Here is a 21,767-nt window from a genome sequence, read left to right on the forward strand (position 1 = left end):
GTCATAAATTGGTGATATTTGTTTTGGTTATGTCATGGTTCTAATTGCTTTTTTTTGGGGGGGGGGATTATGAACTGCCTAGAATGCTTCAAGAAGGGAACAATCCGGAAATAGTTGTGCAAATAAATAAATAATCTCTGGCCATTGCAAAATATGTGCAAAATAGCTTGAAGATTTCTAATGAATCTACAAGTTCAAATAGACTTGTGCAAGCTAGTTAGTTGTCAGGGGAATCAAAAATTTCACCTACATCCTCCCATGTTGGTACAACTGGTCTGAAGCAGTTTGGAGCAATAGCTGCATGCAATCTAGTAACTGAAGTGGAATGAATTCAGATCAAGCGATCCAAACAAAATAAACAAAAATCTGTTCTGAATTAACTTGCTCTGCCTTATGAAATCTGAGACTACTCTGAGGCATATCCTCTATTTTTTATCTATTGGGATATATAATTTGTCCCAGTAATTGATGCATCATATTAAGAATATCATATAGCTTAATAATTAATACTTTTGGTGTAAGGTCACCAGGGCTAGAAAACCAGTTGATGGCACACAATCAATCAATTTAGTTTTATCTATTTTACATATTTTAATTCTACTTGTCATAAATTGGTGATATTTGTTTTGGTTATGTCATGGTTCTAATTGCTTTTTTTGGGGGGGGGGATTATGAACTGCCTAGAATGCTTCAAGAAGGGAACAATCCGGAAATAGTTGTGCAAATAAATAAATAATCTCTGGCCATTGCAAAATATGTGCAAAATAGCTTGAAGATTTCTAATGAATCTACAAGTTCAAATAGACTTGTGCAAGCTAGTTAGTTGTCAGGGGAATCAAAAATTAGGAAGTGGGAGTCAACATTCCATAATAACTTACCTGGAAGTTTCCATTATGATTCCTGAATAAATCAGAATATACATTTTTAGGATCTGGTATATCTGGCATTAAAGTTTTTCTAATTCTGTAACCATTTAAAAGAAAAAGATTGATTAAGAAAAATGATTAGAGAAAATGGGAGCAACATATTCCAAAAAATAGACTACTTCTGATAAATTTCCAATCATTAACATTTATTTTACCCTTTCCTTCATATTTTTTTTAAATTTAAATAAACTACATATATTTCTACAGTTTTACGGTAAGAAGAAAAGGAAGTACAACTTTCAGCTGAACAAGTGAAAACATATAAAATTCTAAAGCTAGTAATTTTAATAAGATTTGGAATATCTAGCCATTCACTGAACAATTTAAAGATCTGGGATAGAGTTGATTGATAAGTTCAGAACTGATGCTGCTAGTATAGCTGTGCAATCATATCTGAAACTGAACAGGACATAAATGAATTTCTATAAATGAATTAATCTCTTTACAAATACTTCATCATAGTAAGCATGCTACTGTAGAAAATTGCAACATGTTTACTATGATAAAATACTGTATCACCAAGAAAAGAAACAGTATCCCACGAATAATCTAAAGAGATTAGATAGATAATTTTCAATTCTTCAGTTTACTTTCAAGGAAAAAGTTTAATCTGAATTTAAAAGTATGACAACAGAACTTCTCTGTATGCTATTCTTGTTTAAAACAAACTTATCTTTCACTTCTGTTTTACTTCTTTGGAATTTCAAACTTCCATCTATCACTGGATGCTGAGTCAGTTGGGGATTTATAATGAAGGGAAATACAGTATTTCAATTTTATCCAGTGAGAATGAACTAAAGTCCCAGCAGGTATTGATTAATTACAAGCATTTGTATACATTCCCTGCTATTGTCAGTACATAAATTGTCAACAAATCTGTCTGCTTGGTTTGCAAATATTATAGGACTTTATTTGAACTTTCTCTTTCTGTCTTCTTTTCTCCCACCCACCCCCTGCAATTTCTTGCTGATGGCACTTTTCCAACCAACTTCCTCTTTTTGCACTGTGTTCAAAATAACTCCTCTTTCAATAATTACTTTTTTCATCTGTTTTGAACAAACTGGCCTAATTCACAATTCCTCGCCTGATATGAATCTTGGGACATGGTTATCCTTCAAATATTTCTCCACCCAAAATATGCATACCACAATGGGTATCTTAGTGGAATAATGCATTCAGTTTAAAAGTGACATTTCCTGGAAAAAGGAGATTCAAGACAGTGCAACATACATTTGATCTCTATAATTGCCTAGGTTTTATAATCATAATAAAAGGCATTGTTACAGTAATTGACAAAGGGTTATAAAAATAAGCATCACATACTTCTTCAGCCTGCAGGTATAAAGCAGAATGGCTGTCATGATTAGGAGGCCAGCCATCACCAAACTTGACTGGAGAATAATATTTAAATCTGGATCAGCATCAGCTTCACAGGAATCTTAGAGAAATCACACACAGATGCAGACATAGGCATACACAGACCAAATGTTGAAAGTATTCTTTAAGGGATTAACAAAGGAAACATCAGTTCTGCTTAGGTATATTTTTTGCAAGTATTGTCTTCTAAAAAAGAATTAAAGCCTGAAAAGGCTTTATGGAAGATCATCAATGTACACCAGTCTTAATATTGTCATGTTAAAGTTTCATGGTAATTACATTTTGTATTTCACAAGAAATATTCTGGTAAAGATACATGATAAAAAAGACACCTGAAGTGACCTTAAGGATGCCTCATCCAATGTTCCCTCTAATTTTTTTTCAGTGTGTGCGGAAAAGTATAGTGTTTGAGAGGCACATTTTCATGCCTGAGCACCTGAATTTTTTTCACAGATGTTTCACAGAGCAATTGATTCATAGGATCCAAATTGGAATGGAGAAAAATGTGTGTGTGTGTGTGTGTGTGTGTGTGTGTGTCTATTTAAGTGAGTGAGGAGTCCGGTAAGGGAACTGCACCTATTTAGAAAAGGTAAATTATTGCAAACATGATCAGTTGAAGATAAGTATGGGGACAGGTTGGGCAGTAGAGAGAAAGTGATAAAAGAGTGGGAGAGAGGAAGAGAGGAAGAAAAAAGAGGGAAGAGAGACAGAAAGAGACAGAGAAGGAGAGAGAAAGTGACAGAAGAGTGAGAAAGAAGGAGAGACAAAGAGAGAAAAAGGGAAAGAAGGTGAGAGAGACAGAAAGAGACAAAGAGGAGAGAGAAGGGAGAGGGAGAGAGAAAGTGACAGAAGAATGGAAAAGAAGGAGAGAGAAAGAGAAGAGAGACAAAGAGAAAGAGAATGAGAGATACAGAGAGAGAAGAGAGGAAGAGGAAAGAGTAAGAGAGAACATCTCATTTCAACCCTGAGGTGCAAATATTCTCTTTGATGGGTAATTTTATTTGTCCATTTACTATCCAATACTCTCATTTCTCCTTAAGTTCACCAAGAATTCCCTTCTTTTTATTGAATTTAACACAATACCTTGAGAACAACTTTTTCAGCATAGCTTTACAGCTATTTAAAATATATAGCAATTTAGGTCAGGTTTTCAGAACATTAGTCTATTTATGTCACTAAGTGCAACGAAACAGAATTCAGAAAGTTGGCTTTCCTTTTTGTAATTGCCTATTGTCTGCTTAATTTTCTACCTACATTTTTGATAACTGATATTCACTGTTGACCCAAGAAGACCATTGTAGAAAGAAACCCTCCCTTTGGGTTTCCATGGAATGAAATTTGATCTTTTTCTCAACCATACAGTAGCATATTCTTTCTAAGGAGGATATAATCAAGATAGTCCATAATTGCCTATCAATCTAACTGTATGGCGACAATCTCTTTATATTTCAACTCTAACTCTTTCAGTCTTAAAGGTTTGGTGAGGAGAAATCCAAAAATTCTTTTAAAGGGGAAAAAAATGCTTGCACAATTGCATCCATGGAGACATGTATATATACACAACACACAGAGAAACAAACTTAACGAAGTGCTAAGTCTGCCCACTAACTAACTAACTAACTAACTAACTAACTAACTCTCTCTCTCTCTCTCCTCTCTCTCTCTCTCTCTCTTTTAATGAGAGAGAGAGAAAGAGAGAGAGAGAGACAGAGAGAGAGAGAGAGACAGAGAGAGAGAGAGAGAGACAGAGAGAGAGAGAGACAGACAGAGACAGAGACAGAGAGAGAGACAGAGAGAGAGAGTGTGTGTGTATCCCTCCTTCCTTCAGCCCAACACCCTCACTGGCATCCCAGCCAGACGAGAGGACTGCAGAGGGTCTCCCCGAGTCTAGGGCAGCAAGTCATTTGATGGGAAACTTGCCTCTTGACCCAGCTTGGCTCCCGCTTTCGATCTGCCGCCCAACGACCAACCACAGAAGCGAAGAAGCAGGAGAAACAAAGCGGGAGCCAAGCCAGGTCATTCCTTCCAAGAGGCAAATTTCCCATCGAATGACTCGCTGCCCTAGACTCGAGGAGACCCTCTGCAGTCCCTCTCTTCTGGCTGGAATGCCAGCAAGAGTGTTGGGCTGAAGGAAGGAGGGATATACACACTCGCGCTCTCCCTCTCCTTCTCCCTCACTTGCTCTCTCTCGCAAATGGCAAATCCGAGCAGCTGCTGCTGGGAGCCCGTCCCATGCCTTCTTCCAACCCCCACACCCCTTCTCTCAGCTACTTTCTGCCTTGTGGACCTAGAACTGATTGCTGACTCCAGGCTGGCTCTCCTCTCCTATTATCGTGGAAGGTGTCTCACAAAAACCACTGCGCTGCAGCTGGAAACTGTTGCATGGTGTTTTGTTGCCATGTGCGCGGCCGCGCATCCACGCAGCTTAGAGGGAACATTGGCCTCATCACAGCTATTGCTGTTGCTACAAAAATAAGGCTTCAACCTGAAAGCATTTGCTCTTAGTTCATGTTTGGGTTGTTTTGTCACCCAAATAACATGAGTATATATTCAACTGCATTTTATTACTAGCTTGCAGTTGAGTACCGAGACTTGCAAAATGATTTTCCAAACTGAGAACTGAAGGCAGCTCATTATAGAATACGGTTCAGAGTAAATATTACATGTGTTTCAGTGGTGGGTTGCAGGCGGTACGTCCCAGTACGGGCGTACCGGAAACTGCCCGGAGCACTGAGTACTGTTCCGGTACGATGCTCCGGAGGGCCCACCCACCCACCCAAACTCCTTACCTGTCCTTTAAAGCCTTTGCTGCTTCCGCACACACGCATGGCGCATACAGCGCCTGTGCGACACTCCGCCGAGCAGCTGGAGCATCGTGGAGGCTTGCGGAGGTGTCGCTGGCAGGTACGATGCACACGCGCACCACGCACATGTGCACACATGCTGCGCACGTCCATGTGGATGACACCGGGCCCCTTTCCAACCGTACCGGTTGGAATGGGATCCGGAACCCACCACTGATGTGTTTATGTAATTAATTTTATTAAAAAAAGAGAGATCCATCCTCTTTCTCTCTGGAGTAAGGCCCTCTGCCATTCAGAAAACCCAGTTTACATGGAACAAGTAACGAGACTAAGGAGCCACAGATTCGCAGCCTAGGTACAGAATTTATAATACATCTCAATTGCCAAGCCACTCCAGATTGGTACTCACATGAATTGAAAGCTTGAAGAAAGAGATGGACACCCCAAAGGGCTACAAGCAACATCCTCTCCCTAACCCTTAGGTCTATTCTAGTATTGCAAAGGTATTACATTGGAAGAGAATTTCTTTGTGTGCCTGTTGTCTGGAGTACCTCGCAAGGCTGAGACTATGACCCTGGTAATTATACATTTGTGTACATAAATAAATATTAAACATCAAATAATTATTGAGGGAGGATGATAACAGGGAAATAATATTTAGCAATTTTTACCTATAGAACTGCCATTTTTCCAATGAATTTTTGGTCCCCATTCACTTGGGTAAGAAGAACTACTGCAGATGAATCTTGCTCTAAACTGGAAGGAATAGCACTTCTCTGGATCCAAACCTTGTATTTCAAACTTGCAGCTTTCATTTTTCCTAAACTGAATGGCAAGAGTGGCAGTGATTATTAATTTTGTTCACTGTATACATTTCCTCTTCCAGTTTATCCTAGTAGATATGGGAAAAACTGAGATTATATAGCAAAGGCTTTTGAAATAAGCAGATTATTAGAAAGATTCACTCTTTGTGTCAGATGCCAATAATGTAAAAAGTTACATTCTTCATCAGTCTCATTTATAATTCAATCACTTGCACCACAATTCAAAACCTAATGAGAATTTTAGACCATAAAACAATTAAGCACAATTTTTATTTTAAATTTACATCTTTGTATTTTTACATTAAGAAGAAATATCTGGGTAACAATTTGCAAATCTATGGGTTTTTTTATGATCACTGTAATAACCCCAAAAAACCATTATGAAATTTATCACATTAGTATGAAACTTCATAGAATCTTGGAACATATAAGCTGGTAATCTTCTACTCACAAGCTCCAATCAATGTAGCAATCTATTACTAAAGCATCCCTGGCAGGTAGAATTTGGATTCTAATCCTTTTGAAATTCTTCAGAAAAGTGAGCGTTCACCAGTGTCCTAGGCAAACTATTCTGCTTCTACAGAACATTTAACATCCCGAAATTCCTCCTAATCTTCACCCTTAATTCATCTTTCCATTTCATATCAATCGGTCATTCCACATCCCGCTGTCCATTTCAACAGAGAACAGTTCTGTATCTGTTACATATGACAGACTTTAAATATAGGTTAACTGCTTTTCAACATCCCCATCCCTTTTAGCTTTAAATCTATGTTACAAAAAAATCCATCTGACACATACCCAATCTTCATCAAGTTCACTCTTGTACTGAAATTCCAATTTAAAACAACTTGGAAGAAAAGGTGGCTTATGTTCTATGATCACTTTGTCCTGTTTCCAGAGGAAAGTTACGTTTTGAGGAGATTTGGGCTTCACTGGGAAAGATGAAAATAATTAGTAGAGATTGCAATTTTTCTAGATGCTCACAAATTTGCTTTTCTTTTTTTTTAATGCTTATTACATTGGAAGAATCCAAATGTTTTATAATGTTTCTAAAAGTCCCTTTTGTTTATACATTAATATTTTTATGTACAGGAATTACAATAATCTTTTAAATATATAAGGCACCAGGTTTTACTACAAAATTTAAAAATCCAGAATGTTGCAGGTGATCTGATAAGGCAGTATTACGTCTACTGGGAATATAAGATAGGAGCAAAAGTAGGTTAATAATATTTGCAGCTCATTAACTTTTTAAACTTGATGGTTTCTATGTGGTATGTGCTCTTGGTTATATTTAAAAATTCTTTTTTTAAAGGAAGCCCTGATGCTGAAGCAGGATGTTATAAAGCTGCTGAAAAATCAGTATTTTCTCAGGTATTGCAAGGAAATATGAAGAAACCACAATTTCTTGTTTGTAGGGCATGAGTAGGCAACAGGTTAAATTGAGTGATGTCTAAAGGAAGTCAAGGAAAATATTCATTATTAGATTTCTCTCCCACTTTTTCCTTCAAAATTGTATTCCAGGTTGCTGGTAATCCTTCTGTCTCACTTAGGAATATCTTTCTACAATCAAGAATTAAACTTAAATTTTCTTCATCTAGTTCATAAGAGCCCTACATTCCTAGGAACCTTATTTGGGTTTCAGCCCTTCAAAATTGTAGCCACTGGGAAAGGTATTATTCAGATTTCAGTTTTACTTATTGTGAAAGGACAGATCTAGCAATTTCTCAGAGATGATCAGCCACGCAAGCAGCAGGGGAGCACACAATTTGTGCATGTGATGGATTAGGTTGCACACATAAATTCATTGCTTCCCTACACACATACACTGCCCACCTCCACCCCTGCCAGTCATAAAGGTTGGGGACCACTGCTTTAGAGGGAGAAAAGGTTATTTTAATGAATTTTCTTACACTACCTCAAAGTGAGTAACAAGAACTCATTAAAAACTCAATCATTTCCAACTCAGTGAAGAACTGAGAAATTTTTTAAACAAAAAGTCCGGAATTAATCCAGCAATTAAGTCACATTCTTATGACTGCTTACCATGTTTTTCCTATGAAATATGAGATCAAATTCCAAATGCTACTATTCATGCAATTACAATTATATCAAATGCCAAGTACTCCAAAATTAAATTTAAGGCCATTTCAATGGATTTCTAATAGATAAAAAATATAGACTTACAGAATTTCATGCACTCCTGTTTAAAATCCTGGTAAAATTCCTTTGTCCCATTTGTATCTCTGATTGAAATGTCAAATTCACGTCCTTCAATTTTAAAAATGCAACCAGTTTTGAATCCATGATCATGGACATACTCGGCACACTGCTTCCAATTCTGTTCGTCAAATCTAAAATTGAAATAACAATATTAAATGGTGATATGACTGCAGTTTAAGTGTGACCATAAAAAAGAGGTCCTGACCTCTGGTATCATACAAAATTATCTTTTGAGAATCACAAAAATGAATATTTTTAGAAAATTCCTATTTTGAAAATACTCTATTCCCTATCCTACAAAATATTCCTATTATTTTGCAGCAAATGTTGATTGCTTTATTGCCCAAGGAATAAACTTAAGAAATTCCATGCCATCTGAAAGAATTAGCTTTTTCCCACCCTGGAAAAATTATGATTTTCTAATAAAAGTTCTACGTTTTTGTAGGCCAAGATTTTGTAGTGCAAGTAGTTTTTTAAGGTTTTATAGGCCAAGTAAAGAATATAAGCAATTCATTGAGAATTTGCACAGATATGTTTATGTATATATTTATGTCTATTTCTATGCCTTTCTCTCTCTCTCTAAATATTGAAATCTTCGTTCAGTTCGGTATGCTCAAATCATATTAAAATCAGCAATTTAATCAATATAAACTCAGTTTCTACAGTGAAATAATATAGATTCAACGACTTACATAAAAGAAAAGAAAAGACAGGGGGGAAATAAAAGCCAATTCCTAGTGCTATTGTCAGCCTTTTTGCAATATGAAAAGTCAATGCAGACTGACTTAAATATTTGAGAAGGATGGCCTTCTTAGATTCACAAAAGTCTCCATCTGTTCTCTCCTTTAAAAAATGGCAATAGTAGCAAAATGCCAGGGAGGCACAAGGATATTCAAGTGTTCTGCAGATATTCTTATTGTTACAGCTGGTACTGTTAATTTTCTCTGCCAATGAAATCCTTACTGCTCAACAGCACCATATAAGCATGTTTCAGAGGTTAAGTTTGAATGTGGTAACCTTTTGAACCACATTCTGCATGACATATAATGTCTCCGGTGTAGTGGGGAAAACCCACACAACCACAGAACTGCAATCACCACAGATTCCTTTTACTACACACCATTCTTACACCCAAATTGCTAACATTTATCCTTAGAATAAAATCCTGCAGAGAGGAGTAGAAATGGGAAACAAACATCCAATATTGTGTTTCCAACAGTCAGGGCAGTTTACAGATCTGTAGTACAATAAACGTGTGAAAGCAAAATCAGTGGGGATAACAGCTACTTCATCTGTTTTCTAAGGCAACAAGAATTCAGCAGTAACGAGCTTTTCAATTTAAGTGCAAAAACAGTACATAAAGTTCAATTACCAGGGATGTCCACAGGGAGACCAAAGTTGTCAAGACAGTGATGGCTTTGACTCTGTAAATGAAGCCCTGTCCTCAAGCCATCTCAATATATTTGTGCAAAACCAACACAATCACTAGGTTGTGTTAAAGATATAATAATGGCCATGGTGGATAAACTTGATTATTTTTTCCACTACCTCTCTCAGCAGCATTTAGTTTCCCTAATTTAATCTAAATAACTGTACTTTCATTCCTCCAATAAAATGCTGCATAGGTACTCCCCAACTTACAACCATAATTGAGAATCAGACTTTCTGTTACTAAGCAAAGTGGTTGTTAAGTTGCACCTGATTTTATGACCTTTTTTTGCCAAGGGCAGGGGTGTCCAAACTTGGGAACTTTAAGACTTGTGGATTGGCTGGGGAATTCTGGAAGTTGAAGTCCACAAGTCTTAAAGTTCCCAAGTTTGGACACCCCTGGCCAAGGGTATTGAGCAAATCAATGCAGTTGTTATGTGAATCATGGGATTGTTAAGTGAATTGAGTTTTTCCCATTGATTTTGCTTCTTAGAAGCCAACTGAGAAGGTCTCAAATGGCAATCACATGATCCCATGATACGGCAACAGTCATAAATACAAGCTGGTTGCCAAGTGCTCAAGTTTTGATCAGATAACTATGGGGATGTTGTGACAGTTGTAAATACAAAGACCAGTTGCAAGCCACTTTTTTCAATGCTGCTGTAACTTTTAATTATCGTTAAATGAGTGGTTGTAAGTTAAGGACTACCTGTATGCAAGTCTTAACTTTTTCCCCACAGGATGGGTGTTTGCAAGCTGCAACTCCTGGTGTCCCATTTGTATTTTTTCCCCAGCGTCTATATGCCCATCATTGGTACATAATATTGTATTCTTGTTAGTTCTACAAAAATATATTTTCAGATAGTTCTGAACAGAGTGTTAGAACTGTACATTAAAGAAGATCCAGTGAGATCAATAGTATTGGTCTCCTCATACTTAGATTTTAGGTTAGTGGAAATGTCAAAAATACAGAATGTTTAGCCAACGAGATAAAAATTGTATCTGGACTTTTTTCAAACTAGAATTAACAATGGATATTTGTGGAAGTCAAATTGGTATTCACCAATTAGTGTCACAATTCAGAGAGGTTATTTTTTTTAAAAAAAGACACATTTATTTCTTTATTTATTCCATTCAGTTCCATTTACATCAAGGTCAGTCTTCTGTGGTCCTAGCGCAAAATTATGCCACTGAAATTCAATTAATGATGTGTCTGCTGCTCCATTTTTTTTGTTTTAAATAAAATGTACAGTAAATCTCTGAGAGTCCCATCATATCAATGTCATTGTTTAAAAGCTCTAAAGGATTTAAAAGAATGAAAAATGGAGGCCTAGCAGTAAAAATATTCTTCTAGAAAAAACAAGAATGAGGGAAAATAATGAATAATACCACCATATGTATTGTTTGTAAAACCCTAATTTATTCAAAGAAATCTCTAGCATTAAACTTAATAATTCAAGGGAAGTCAAATTTATTTATTTATTATTAAATTTGTATGCCTCTCATCTCACTGAGTACAGTATTTCAATAATACTCACCTATAAAATACCATAAAGTTCCCGCCAATAAACCTTTCTATAGGGTCCCACCAGATCTTCATCTGCTCATTATGGATATTTTGTATTATATAATTTATACATAATTTGTCTTCATCATATGTAGAATCTGGTTGATCATAATGAAAAATAAAACATGACATTTGTGTAATAAAAACTGCCTGCAGATTTTATTTAGAGATTCCCTTGCCTGACCTGTTTCCATAGTAAAACTATAGGAAGTTAGAACCCACCCCTCTCCTAGAAGAATGAAGTACTTTGGGAAATGTTTAAAAAAGCAGAATATTATATTTCCCCTAAAAGAGAAATAGAAATCTTAAGGGAGACAGAAACTCAGAGCCACAGTTCCCTACCCCCAAGCAGATACTAAGGTGAGGCCAGCTTTTAGAAATGCAAATTTGGTAATCCATTCAAGACAGGATATTTTGAACAAAGGCAGAATTAGGCAGGATGGTAGGATCAGCCCTCACTCAAGATCCAAACCAGGAAAGCCATTAAGACGCAATAGGAATGGCCTAACACCTTTTCAGAACCCAAGTCTCTTCATCGCATCATCCAGCAGGCTTCAAACTTAATTCAGACAACCTAAAAAAGTTAGCTATGACCCCTGCATAGCCTCCTGGAAGTCTGACACCCAATAGAATTCATTTCAGGAAGTTCAAGGGCAAGGCCCAAGAGTGGGTATAAATACCTCCCCTCTCCCTCCTCCCCCTCTCTCAACTCCATGTAGTCAGCTGCCCAGGACTTCAAACCCATGTGGTCCTGTCCATCAATAAACCATCTTTCCAATCAGCCTCCATGTTTCCAGTGTCTTTCTCGCCTCTTGGATCTTAACCAGATGGATATTTCTTCCAACAAAACATTTCTGTATTTTTAGAACTTAACATTTACAACAATTAAAAGCCAAAATGTAGGGTCAGGCTGCAAAAAGTTGTTTATGGATTCAAGTAAATTTGAAAATCATTTTTCAAATCACAGGCCTTATGTCATCTAACAATGGTATAACCAAGCAACTTTAACAAGGACTATAATACAAAAAAGCACAAAAAAGATCGGGATTGGAAAATAATTAACAAATAAGGAATGAGTATGTTGCTGGCTGGGGAATTCTGTGAGTTGAAGTCCACACACCTTAAAATGGCTGAGGTTGAGAAACACTGATTTACACTAATCATTTGTTTGCAGTAAATGAACACATATAATTCACAAAAAGTCATTCACAAAAGTTTCTTTCCTCCTGCAGCCACTAGTGCTATCCAAAATTTCCATTGAAGAGTTAAAAAGAGATGGAGTAAGAAAAAGTATTATTGTTTAAACTGACTTTAAGTATGCATTTATTTGTCTCAGACAGTCTACCTATTCTTCACTTCTCATTCTACATTATTTAATTCTCACTGGAAGATAGTTGGGTAACTTTGTATTTCTAAAATTCAAAGCAAAGTTATTATGACTTCCATTTGTGCCAATTTATATATTTCATTTATCCTCAGTTATGATGTGTAATCATGTATTAAAAAATTCCCATAAATTCCACCATGGAATCCTTGATATTCTCCGAACTTGGCTATCTTACCATGTACTTTTTTTAAAAGAAATTTTTACTGAGTAATGATTTTACAGAGCCAAAATAATATAAAAAGTAATAAGATAAAAAAGAAAGAAAGAAAAGGAAGAAAAAAGAGAAAGATATTAAAAAGCAGATTCAAATCTTCTATATAGCAGTTACAAATGCATTTATCTTTTATAGACCTTTGTTATGACTATATTTGTTAGTGGAGTTGATTTCTTCCTGACCCACAGAAGATATAGTGGAGAACACAGTAAATTCTTTGTATCTGTGGAATATTTGGATATCTATGTTTTCCATTTGTTTTCCTGTCCTTCCTTATTTATTTATTTGTTCAATTTCTATGGCCACCCATCTCAGTCAATAACTCTAGGTGGCTTATAGTTCATAAAATATATTACAATTCAAAATTAAAAAAAACATTTTAAAACAATAAAAACATTAAAAACATCCAATTCAAGCTACACAACAACATGATATTTGACCTATTAGCAATATAGGGTTGGGTTCCGGCAGTCACTACTGCCAGTTTGCTCATGGGTGTGCCATGCACGCATGTGCAGTACAATAAGAATTGTTCTGCACATGCGCAGAAGCAAAAAACAAGATGGCACCACCCATGGCGCCACCTGGAGAACCAATTCGGGGATGTGGCAGGCCTGGGTCTCTGCCAGTTCCAGCAACCCAGGGTCCCAAACCACCACTGGAATAGGTCCATTGCCATATTTGATGCCCCAGGCTTGAAAACATAGCCAGGCTCTTAAGGCCTTATGAAAGGCTAACAGGGTTGGGAACAGAAAGGAAGATGCAGTGGCCACTGCAGAAAAATCTGACTTCTGGTTTCCAGCAGCCGGCAGTTTTTGGCTGATGGGATCTGCAGAATGCCCCTTCTGCTTGACCTAGTTGGATTGGTAGAGGCTCGTGGAAAAGCAATCACTCAGGTACCAGGTACCAAGCCATACAGAGGTTTTGTATAGGCTTTTATAGGTAACTAACTGTACCTTGAATTGGACCCAGAAACATCCGGTAACTAGTGCAGATGGAAGAATCTTGCCTAGGGTTCCTCAGTTTCAGTTTCTTTCAAGGAGAAAAGTACCTTGACATGTTTCAGGTCCATTTCATACCTAGTGATCAGAATATGTTCTGCATTTGATCAAACCATATAACATGGCTTGAGTGACTTAATCCTTAGTCCCTATTTTCTGAGATCTAATAGTTTGAAGTGACCTTCAGAGTGCTTTCTGTAAGTCTCCACCACTTTCCACCATTCAAATACAATCAGAAGAAGGCAGCAAAATAAATGCCAAATCAACCTGAAATTAAGATAAAACATTCTCTTCCTTGGGACAAAGCATTTGGGAAGTCGGAAAAAGATTTTTACGCAGCATAGTGCAGAACTGAAAAGACTGTGAATATACATTTGTAGATGAATTTTGGTGTTGGAGAAGAGTCTTGATAAATTTGTAGATGGCCAAGAAAATAACCAATAATAAACCAATAAACCATTGGTTTATTTTCTTGGCCACCACAATATCCAACAAATATCCAACAAATAAACAAGAGTTCTCATTTGAGGTACAACTAACAAATATCAAATTATCCTACTCTGGACACATTATGCAAAAATCCAGTTCTCTAGAAACATTTCTAATGCTAGGAAGGAGGAAAGAAAGAGAAGAAGGCAACAAATAGCAAGGTGAATGGACTCAGTTACAAGAGAGATGAATGTACAGTTGGAAGACATGGAAGAATAGATCAGAGACAGACTGTCAGGAAGAAAATCTATCTATGTGGTCCCTAGCAGTCAAAGATGATTTGATGGCAGATAATGAATCAATCAATCTTTAAAATGTTACCTGTTTCTTCTGAGTCTTCCTCATCAGAATTTCCATGGGAGGGACATAAATCTTCAAAAGAAGTAAGTAAGAGTGATTGAAAAAGAAAAACCCTGTGCAACTGCCATATAAATGGTTCACTATTCCTAACATGTGCTAATAGATTGTTCTTCCTGTTTATAATAATTTTTGCTTTGTAAAATGGATTTTATAATAAGGTAACAAGAGAAAGTTAATACAACTTTAAATATCTTAAGGTATTCCAGGAAATCAATGATAGTGGTCACTACAATTTTATATCTTTCTTTTAATTATAAGCAATGCATTAATCCAAACCTAATCATAGTACATTTGAATTGAATTAATGTACTAATTTCAATCCCATTGGTTTTAGCAGGTTTATTCTGTATAAAGACAAAAAATGTTTTATATATTTATTTTAATTAACTTAAAGCCTGTCCATAATTATTAAGTGCATAACACTAAAATAAATACAAATTAACACTAACATTGGGCAATAACACTAAAATATTAATAATCCATGTTGGAGAGATAACAGACAAATTTATGCAATCTATGAAAGATAAGCCAGCCAAAATTCAAATCAATATATGAATAATAAATTATCCTGCCACAAAACCTGCTGGAAATAAACAAAACATTATTAAAAATGACAAAATGAATAAATCAAATGACAAAATAAATAAAATGCAAACAAAATTATATTCGAATTAAATTGCTTTAGTAAAACTTCATTAATTCTTGTTCAAAACATTTTAAAATAATATCTTCATTATGTATTATCGCTATCCAAAAAGAAGAGAGAAGTTTCGGGAAAATGGGCTCCAGCACAAATCCAAAATGTCAGAAGACAAAACCTCTGATCCTGGTGACCGACCCAGATTGGATACTGTCCAAAAAGTTGTAGTACTGTATGGTCTATATTGTTTTTATTTGTTTTCTCTAGCTTAAGCTAAACATTCAAATATTTATATGTATTATTTACCTTGAAACCTAAATGAAGATTTGTTAAATCTCACTTTTTGTACATAAACAGTCTAAAATCATTGTACTCAACATTAAAGTAGCCTAAAAACAGTAACAGTGATGTTGAAGACTGATTTAGCTCTGACTTTTATCCCAGTTCTTGTATACAGATTAAAAAGAAAAATACATCATTTGTGTTATAATTGCATGTGTTTATATTGCAACTTACTTTGTGCCCATAACTTGGAAATTAGCAAGTAGATCCAAAGTAGTACAGCAACATAATTTTGAATAGTCCATCCCATAACGTTAATTGAATCTGTAATCAAATTTCATCAGTGTAAATTGTAACAATACTTCTCTGTAATTATTTTTTTCTAGGTATATTTATATCAATAAATCAAACTGGAGGAAATGACTATAGGAAATCATTACGTGGCGTTTTCTCTTAAGAGAATTGTGCACTTCACCTTGTGTTTTATAGCATGACAAAGGCTTCAAACATCATTTTTCAGAACCAGAATCCCAACCTTTGTCAACTCAGAGTTGGTTGGCACTAAAGTGTCTATCTGAACTGATGTCTAAAAGGCTTCATTCAGCTACTGTTGTTGGACAACTCATAATTTCTTGCCTCACTTTTGCTGCTTTTTGGCAGCATTTCGCATTTAAAACTGAGATTGTACAAGCTTAAGAGTTCTATTACATTTTAAATGTTATGTAAATGGAGATCTGTAATGGAGTTTACACCGAGCTCGAATCATCCTTGCAGAACCTCTACTTTAGTTAATGATAAACGTAGCCTTGTGCTTACTCTGAGATGATTCTTGAACTTGTAAACTTGTTGGCCATTTTTATCAAGCTGTTTTTAGAATTAACATAATCACAGATTTCATCAGTTAGATTACAGATGCCAAGTTTCAAGCCTAATAGCTTTTACAGTATCAGCAAAAAAATGTTTAACCCTATAATAAACGAATCTATTTTGTGGTTCAACTTAAAAAACACCAGCAAGCACTTCTGTTTCTTATGTTTTACCATATCTTCCCCAGAAATCAATGCAAAACATGCTATTATGCACAGCAAATTGAAAAGAAACCTTTCACAACGTGTAATTGTAAGTCTAGGTAGGGGTGCTCTGGATCAAAAATCTTTCTGATGCAAATTTATCTCAAAGTATCTATGCTTGTCATTCATCAAATAACTTTAACATTACAGTATATGGTTATTTGCCTATCAGTCATATTTGTTAAAATAGAGTAGTCTCATATCTATAAAAATAAGAAAAAGGTATCACTACTCCTGCCTCAAGGCATATTAGTAATAAGGTTCCTTATATTAGTTTAACTATGTCATTTGTAAAATTAATAAGGCAACCACATTATAGATTAATTCTTTATACAATTTTTGTGTTTTGTGATTTCTACTGGGCCACTCAACAGCTATGAACAAGAGCAAATGAAGTGACTGTGGCAATACTTATCATAATTATTGGCTTGAAATCCCCAGAGATGAGAAATTGCTTGCCACTTTTTCCGTACTTCAAGAGAAAAACCAACACAGAAAAGTACTGTTTTGCTGAACTCCACATCCTTTTCATCTTTTTCACAGGCGCTCTGCATTCAAGTGTCTTCATCTCTTCACCATTCCTGTGATGTAATCAAGTACCTCAGTCCCTGCAAATCTGTTTTCATCACTTGTGACTACTTCCCAGTGAAGGAGTGACAAAAAGGTCAATTAAGAGACTTTCAGCGAATGCTTCTTTTTGATCAAAAGAATCTTAATTGTATTTCTGGATACCATTTAAAAAAAAAGAAGGATAAGGAAGAAACATGCAAACATATAAAAACCATGTAAATTGAGAAAATGCTGTAGAATTTTTTTTAAATAGAATATTGAAGTAAATCATGTAATGTTGACAATACAGAAGACACCTGTTAATTATGGAAAAGAGCATAACAAAGTATATATTATTAAAATATAGATCATATTAGCCTCAATGGAATTTCTTAGCAAGACTTAGAAAGTATAAACACCTCCCTGAGATAGTTCAGACCAATTAGTCTAATAGATATTATATTAAATAGAATATATTATAATATCAGATAATGATGATGATGATGATGATGATGATGATGATGATAATAATAATAATAATAATAATAATAATAATAATAATAATAATAATAATAATAATAATAAACTATACTAAAACTAATATTGTTTCTGTGCAGAATTAAGACTTGGATGACTGAAAAGTGTAATCTAATAACAAATATATATGTGGTCTTAAGATAATGAATTAATAAAGCATTACTTACTTTTAAGGAGTGCTTAAGACTTGAGTCATGGTTCTCCCATCATTATAAGAACTTACTCAGTATATATGACTTCACAAATTAGAAAATCATTGATATTTGGGGTCTTTAGCTCCAGTTATCAAAGTGTAAAGCTAAAGTTATACTCATGGTCTTATATGCATATATGTGACTGAAGACTGTGATCTAAAGCATGCATTATTCCTAAAACAAAATCATCTTATCCAAGGAGTATATTGGCTGTGGATGAAAGAATTCCAGCTGCCAAAATCTGGGATAAATTGAGACCATGACAACTTTAGGAGTTGACAATATAAATACTATGTATGCAGTCAGATACTGTAGTATATAATTATTGAAGAGTTACTTGTATGGCAGTGATGATGTTATTTGCAAGCAAATAACCAAGTTCTACAGTTGTGAGCTTTCTCCTCTTGTTGAGCAGCACCTGAACAACAAGTTAAGAAAGTTATTGCACAAGAATCCTTGAGATAGAAGCTCAAAAAGATATGGATACTCTCAGTAAGGTTGGTATGCTGAAATGGACGAGTCTCTGTAAATATAGCTGTCAATTGTCCAGTAGGCAAATCCAGAAAAATAAACTCCTGTGACATTATTTTTACAAGAGCATTAACTTTACTGAATAAACCACATTGCCACAGAAGAAGCAAAACCAGCTCTGGGGTTTCCCTGTGCAAAAGCAAATTCCCCCTTTTTCCTATGGGCCACACACGTTCCAAAACATCCACCAATCACACATGTTCATTTTTTTATGGGAAACAATCTGCAATGTCAGGGCATCTGCTTTGTAATCCCTGGGATGCCAGCAATGCTCCATGGTGCTGATGGATGCTTGAATACCATTCTGTTTCTCCTGCATTCCAACCACTCTCCCTCCCTGTTATTGTCAAGCTGAGAGCGAAGAAGAAATGTAGATGAAAGTACAAATCAGTCTTGACAGCAGCTTTCAGATTCAAATTAAAGATTAGAATGGGCACAAATTGCAAATAAATGATAATGATGGCAGACTCAATTGGGCAATTTGACAGCTGGCTAATATTGCTGGTCATGATACAAGTAAGAAGATTTTTACCACTCTATAAATGTCCCAAAGTGACAAGAAACAAAGGAGGAACAGCAGAAATGAAAATGAGGGAAAAAAGAAATAGGAGGAAAAGCTGATAAGGAAATGGCAAAAAAGTTACTTGGCAATTTTTGGAGTTTAGGAGAAACAATATCATCCCTTGGGCACCTATAAGTAGACCACTATGAAAATGGGGATTGAAGCCAACATGAGGCATCTTAAACAATTGCCAAAATATAAGGGCCTGGAGGCTACTTTACACTGTCTCTGAAGCAGTGGTGACATGTGAGTTAAGAAAAAGTTCTAAGGAAGAAATTCCCATGGGGAATTATCAGAGAAAAATAAGTTTCCACTCACTATTGAATTCATAGATTTATAATTTGACAATATTCACCCCTATCTTGAAGACTGAGGACCTAGATAAAATCTTTCACATTTTGAGCAGTTGGAGGTAAGGTAAAACAGTGCTGATTCTGGAGAACAAATATTGTACTATGAATTTAGCTCTTACTAATGGTCTGCTTGATGTCTGTTTGATAAAAATTTATGTCAAAGTAAACACCATGGAATCTGGAATTCTTTTTTTCCTATTTTTTTTTAAAGGCTTGTCTGTAGAATTAAAAACTCTGGAAACTTTAATGGAATTACAATAAAAGGAGCAGATGTTATCTTTTATAAACAAACACTATTTTTATATCAATCATTTTATTATACTATCTGGTTACTTTATAAAGTAGAATATAAAACCTCCCAATCATAGCAATAATTTTGACAAGTGTAAGGATTGGGCTTTGAAGTGGTGTTCTGACTGCTTTGTATATATTTGAAGAAAAATCCCTACGAAGGTTTCTGGTGGTAAATTTGAAACCATTATCTGTAATTTATATAAATGAGAGGAGATCTAATCCGTTGGTCCAGAATTGGATCAATGTGATTTAGATAAAGTTAACTCCAAGGCTGATTTATATTGGGATACTCCATGACCAACTCCAGACATCCTCACTCTATCCCAACATCTAGGTAAAAAGCCAGGTTTTCCATCACCTTCCAAAAGGCTAAAAGGCTGGATCTTTTGGCCAAATCACTGGAGGAGGGAGTTCCATAAGGGGCAGCCATGGAAAAGGCATGCTTCCAAGGTATACTACTTGGCAAGATTTCAGAGAAAGGATCTCGTGCATCCTTACCTCCTTCTATCCAGTAGGAGGGCAGATACTCTTGGAGAGAAGAAGTCTAACTAGTGAACTGGTCCCATGCCAAGCAGGTTTTTAAAAGTAATAACAAACACCTTGAATTGCACTTGGAAGAAAACTGGGATGCAGTGCAGCTCACACAACAAAGTATAACAGGAGCAAACCTAAAAACATCCAATGCTGTGCATGCCACTATGTTCTAGTTTGTAAATGATCTTCAAAGACAGCCCTCTGTAAAGCACTTTACAGTAATCCAAACAGCAATGATTAATATATGCAAATCAGTTTACTGTCCAAAAAAAAGTGTATTTAATTTTTTAGATTTTCATTGAGCATTCATCCTAGTTCATCTCAGTGGGCTTTAGCTTTAGAGATATTATCTGACCATTAACATCATACCACTGTGTGGTGGCAGCCACTTGAGCAGCATGTGCACAATGGTGTAGAAAGCAAAGGGAAGACTACTACATTGTATATTTCCCAGGAAAATCATGTTAATGATGGCAAAATCTAACAATGGTCCTATGGATGCCCCTTAAATGGGGCAGAGGTGCTAAGAATCTCCCAGTCCGCTAGAAGCATGATAAACCCAAAACAAAACTCAGCAGCACTTTTTCATGCGGCAGTTGACAAAAATAAGATTTTCAACATGATCGCCAACGTCTGATGATAGATATGGCACAAGAAGAAGAATTAAAATCCTGGCAAATAAGACATTCTTTGTACAAGTTCCATTTCAATGGTTATTGTACCATATTTTGCCATATAAATATATTCTATAAAATTTAAAAAGGAATTACCTTGCTTCAGTTCTTTATCTTTTAATGCTTATTTAGCAAAGCATTTGTAATTCATTCTACTTGGTCCAGATACTGCTTCTGAAGTTCAACAGTAGTTGAAGACTGGGGGAAAATTAACTGTTCTTTCAGTAATCCAGTGACCCCCTTTTTATGGGATATTGAAGGATAAATTTTATACTAATTATTTGCAAGGCCTCTGGAATAATGAGCTTTCATACCCTGTGGAGAGTTGCTTTAAATAGCATGAAATAATTTTCCTATGATCTTAAAACAGGTTATTATAACAAAAATGATTTGTGAATATTTATTCTTTGTAATCACAAAGACTCTTGGCTATTCTACTGTTCTACAGAACAGTAGAATAAAATGCTAATGGTGCAATAAATAAAACAAAATGTAAGAAAGAAAATATTACCATGCCAAACAATAAATCAAACAAAGAAATAAACAGGTCAGCAATCCAGTCGCAAACCTAATAAAATTAGCAGTGATAGTTTACACTTAAAATGCTTTCCCAAAAATATGTTATTTTAGTAGCTTGCAAAATATCAACAACAGAGATGCAGGTCAAATTTCTCAGAATTTGACTCTAATTTTAGAATATAGGTGTAGTAACAGGAAAGTAATGCCTAAACTCCTTCTCTCTAATTTTGCAGGAGTCTCCCAGGGCATATAAACAGAGCATAGCAAAATAGGTTAGAGAATAGATACTTCAAAACATAATAATAAGTTTTAATTCCAATTCTCTTTTATTGGACATACAGTTCAGGTGTTGGAATAATAACACATAACTGCATGGACTTATTGCCTATATTTTGGACTGAAGTCAAATGTATGTATGTTGTTCT

General features: G+C 35.5%; 1 protein-coding gene across 3 annotated transcripts in view; it reads right to left on the minus strand.

Moving 5' to 3' along the window:
* CRLF2 (cytokine receptor like factor 2) overlaps positions 1-21,767 on the minus strand; it is a 39,676-nt gene that overhangs the window by 12,866 nt on the left and 5,043 nt on the right. For 2 of the 3 annotated variants that reach the window (XM_081945966.1, XM_081945964.1), the window contains exons 1-8: positions 15,760-15,876; positions 14,565-14,615; positions 11,124-11,250; positions 8,122-8,288; positions 6,733-6,866; positions 5,779-5,932; positions 2,250-2,364; positions 879-963 (exon numbers count right to left, since the gene is read on the minus strand). In XM_081945966.1, the coding sequence (XP_081802092.1) occupies positions 879-963; positions 2,250-2,364; positions 5,779-5,932; positions 6,733-6,866; positions 8,122-8,288; positions 11,124-11,250; positions 14,565-14,615; positions 15,760-15,835 (909 nt within the window). In that variant the 5' untranslated portion in view covers positions 15,836-15,876. Of the gene's footprint in view, positions 1-878; positions 964-2,249; positions 2,365-5,778; positions 5,933-6,732; positions 6,867-8,121; positions 8,289-11,123; positions 11,251-14,564; positions 14,616-15,759; positions 15,877-21,767 lie in introns of those variants that run through there. The other variant, XM_081945965.1, reaches the window with a different exon arrangement.

The sequence above is a fragment of the Natrix helvetica genome (genome assembly GCF_964273705.1).
Source record: "Natrix helvetica genome assembly, chromosome: 3".
Classification (NCBI taxonomy): domain Eukaryota; kingdom Metazoa; phylum Chordata; class Lepidosauria; order Squamata; family Natricidae; genus Natrix; species Natrix helvetica.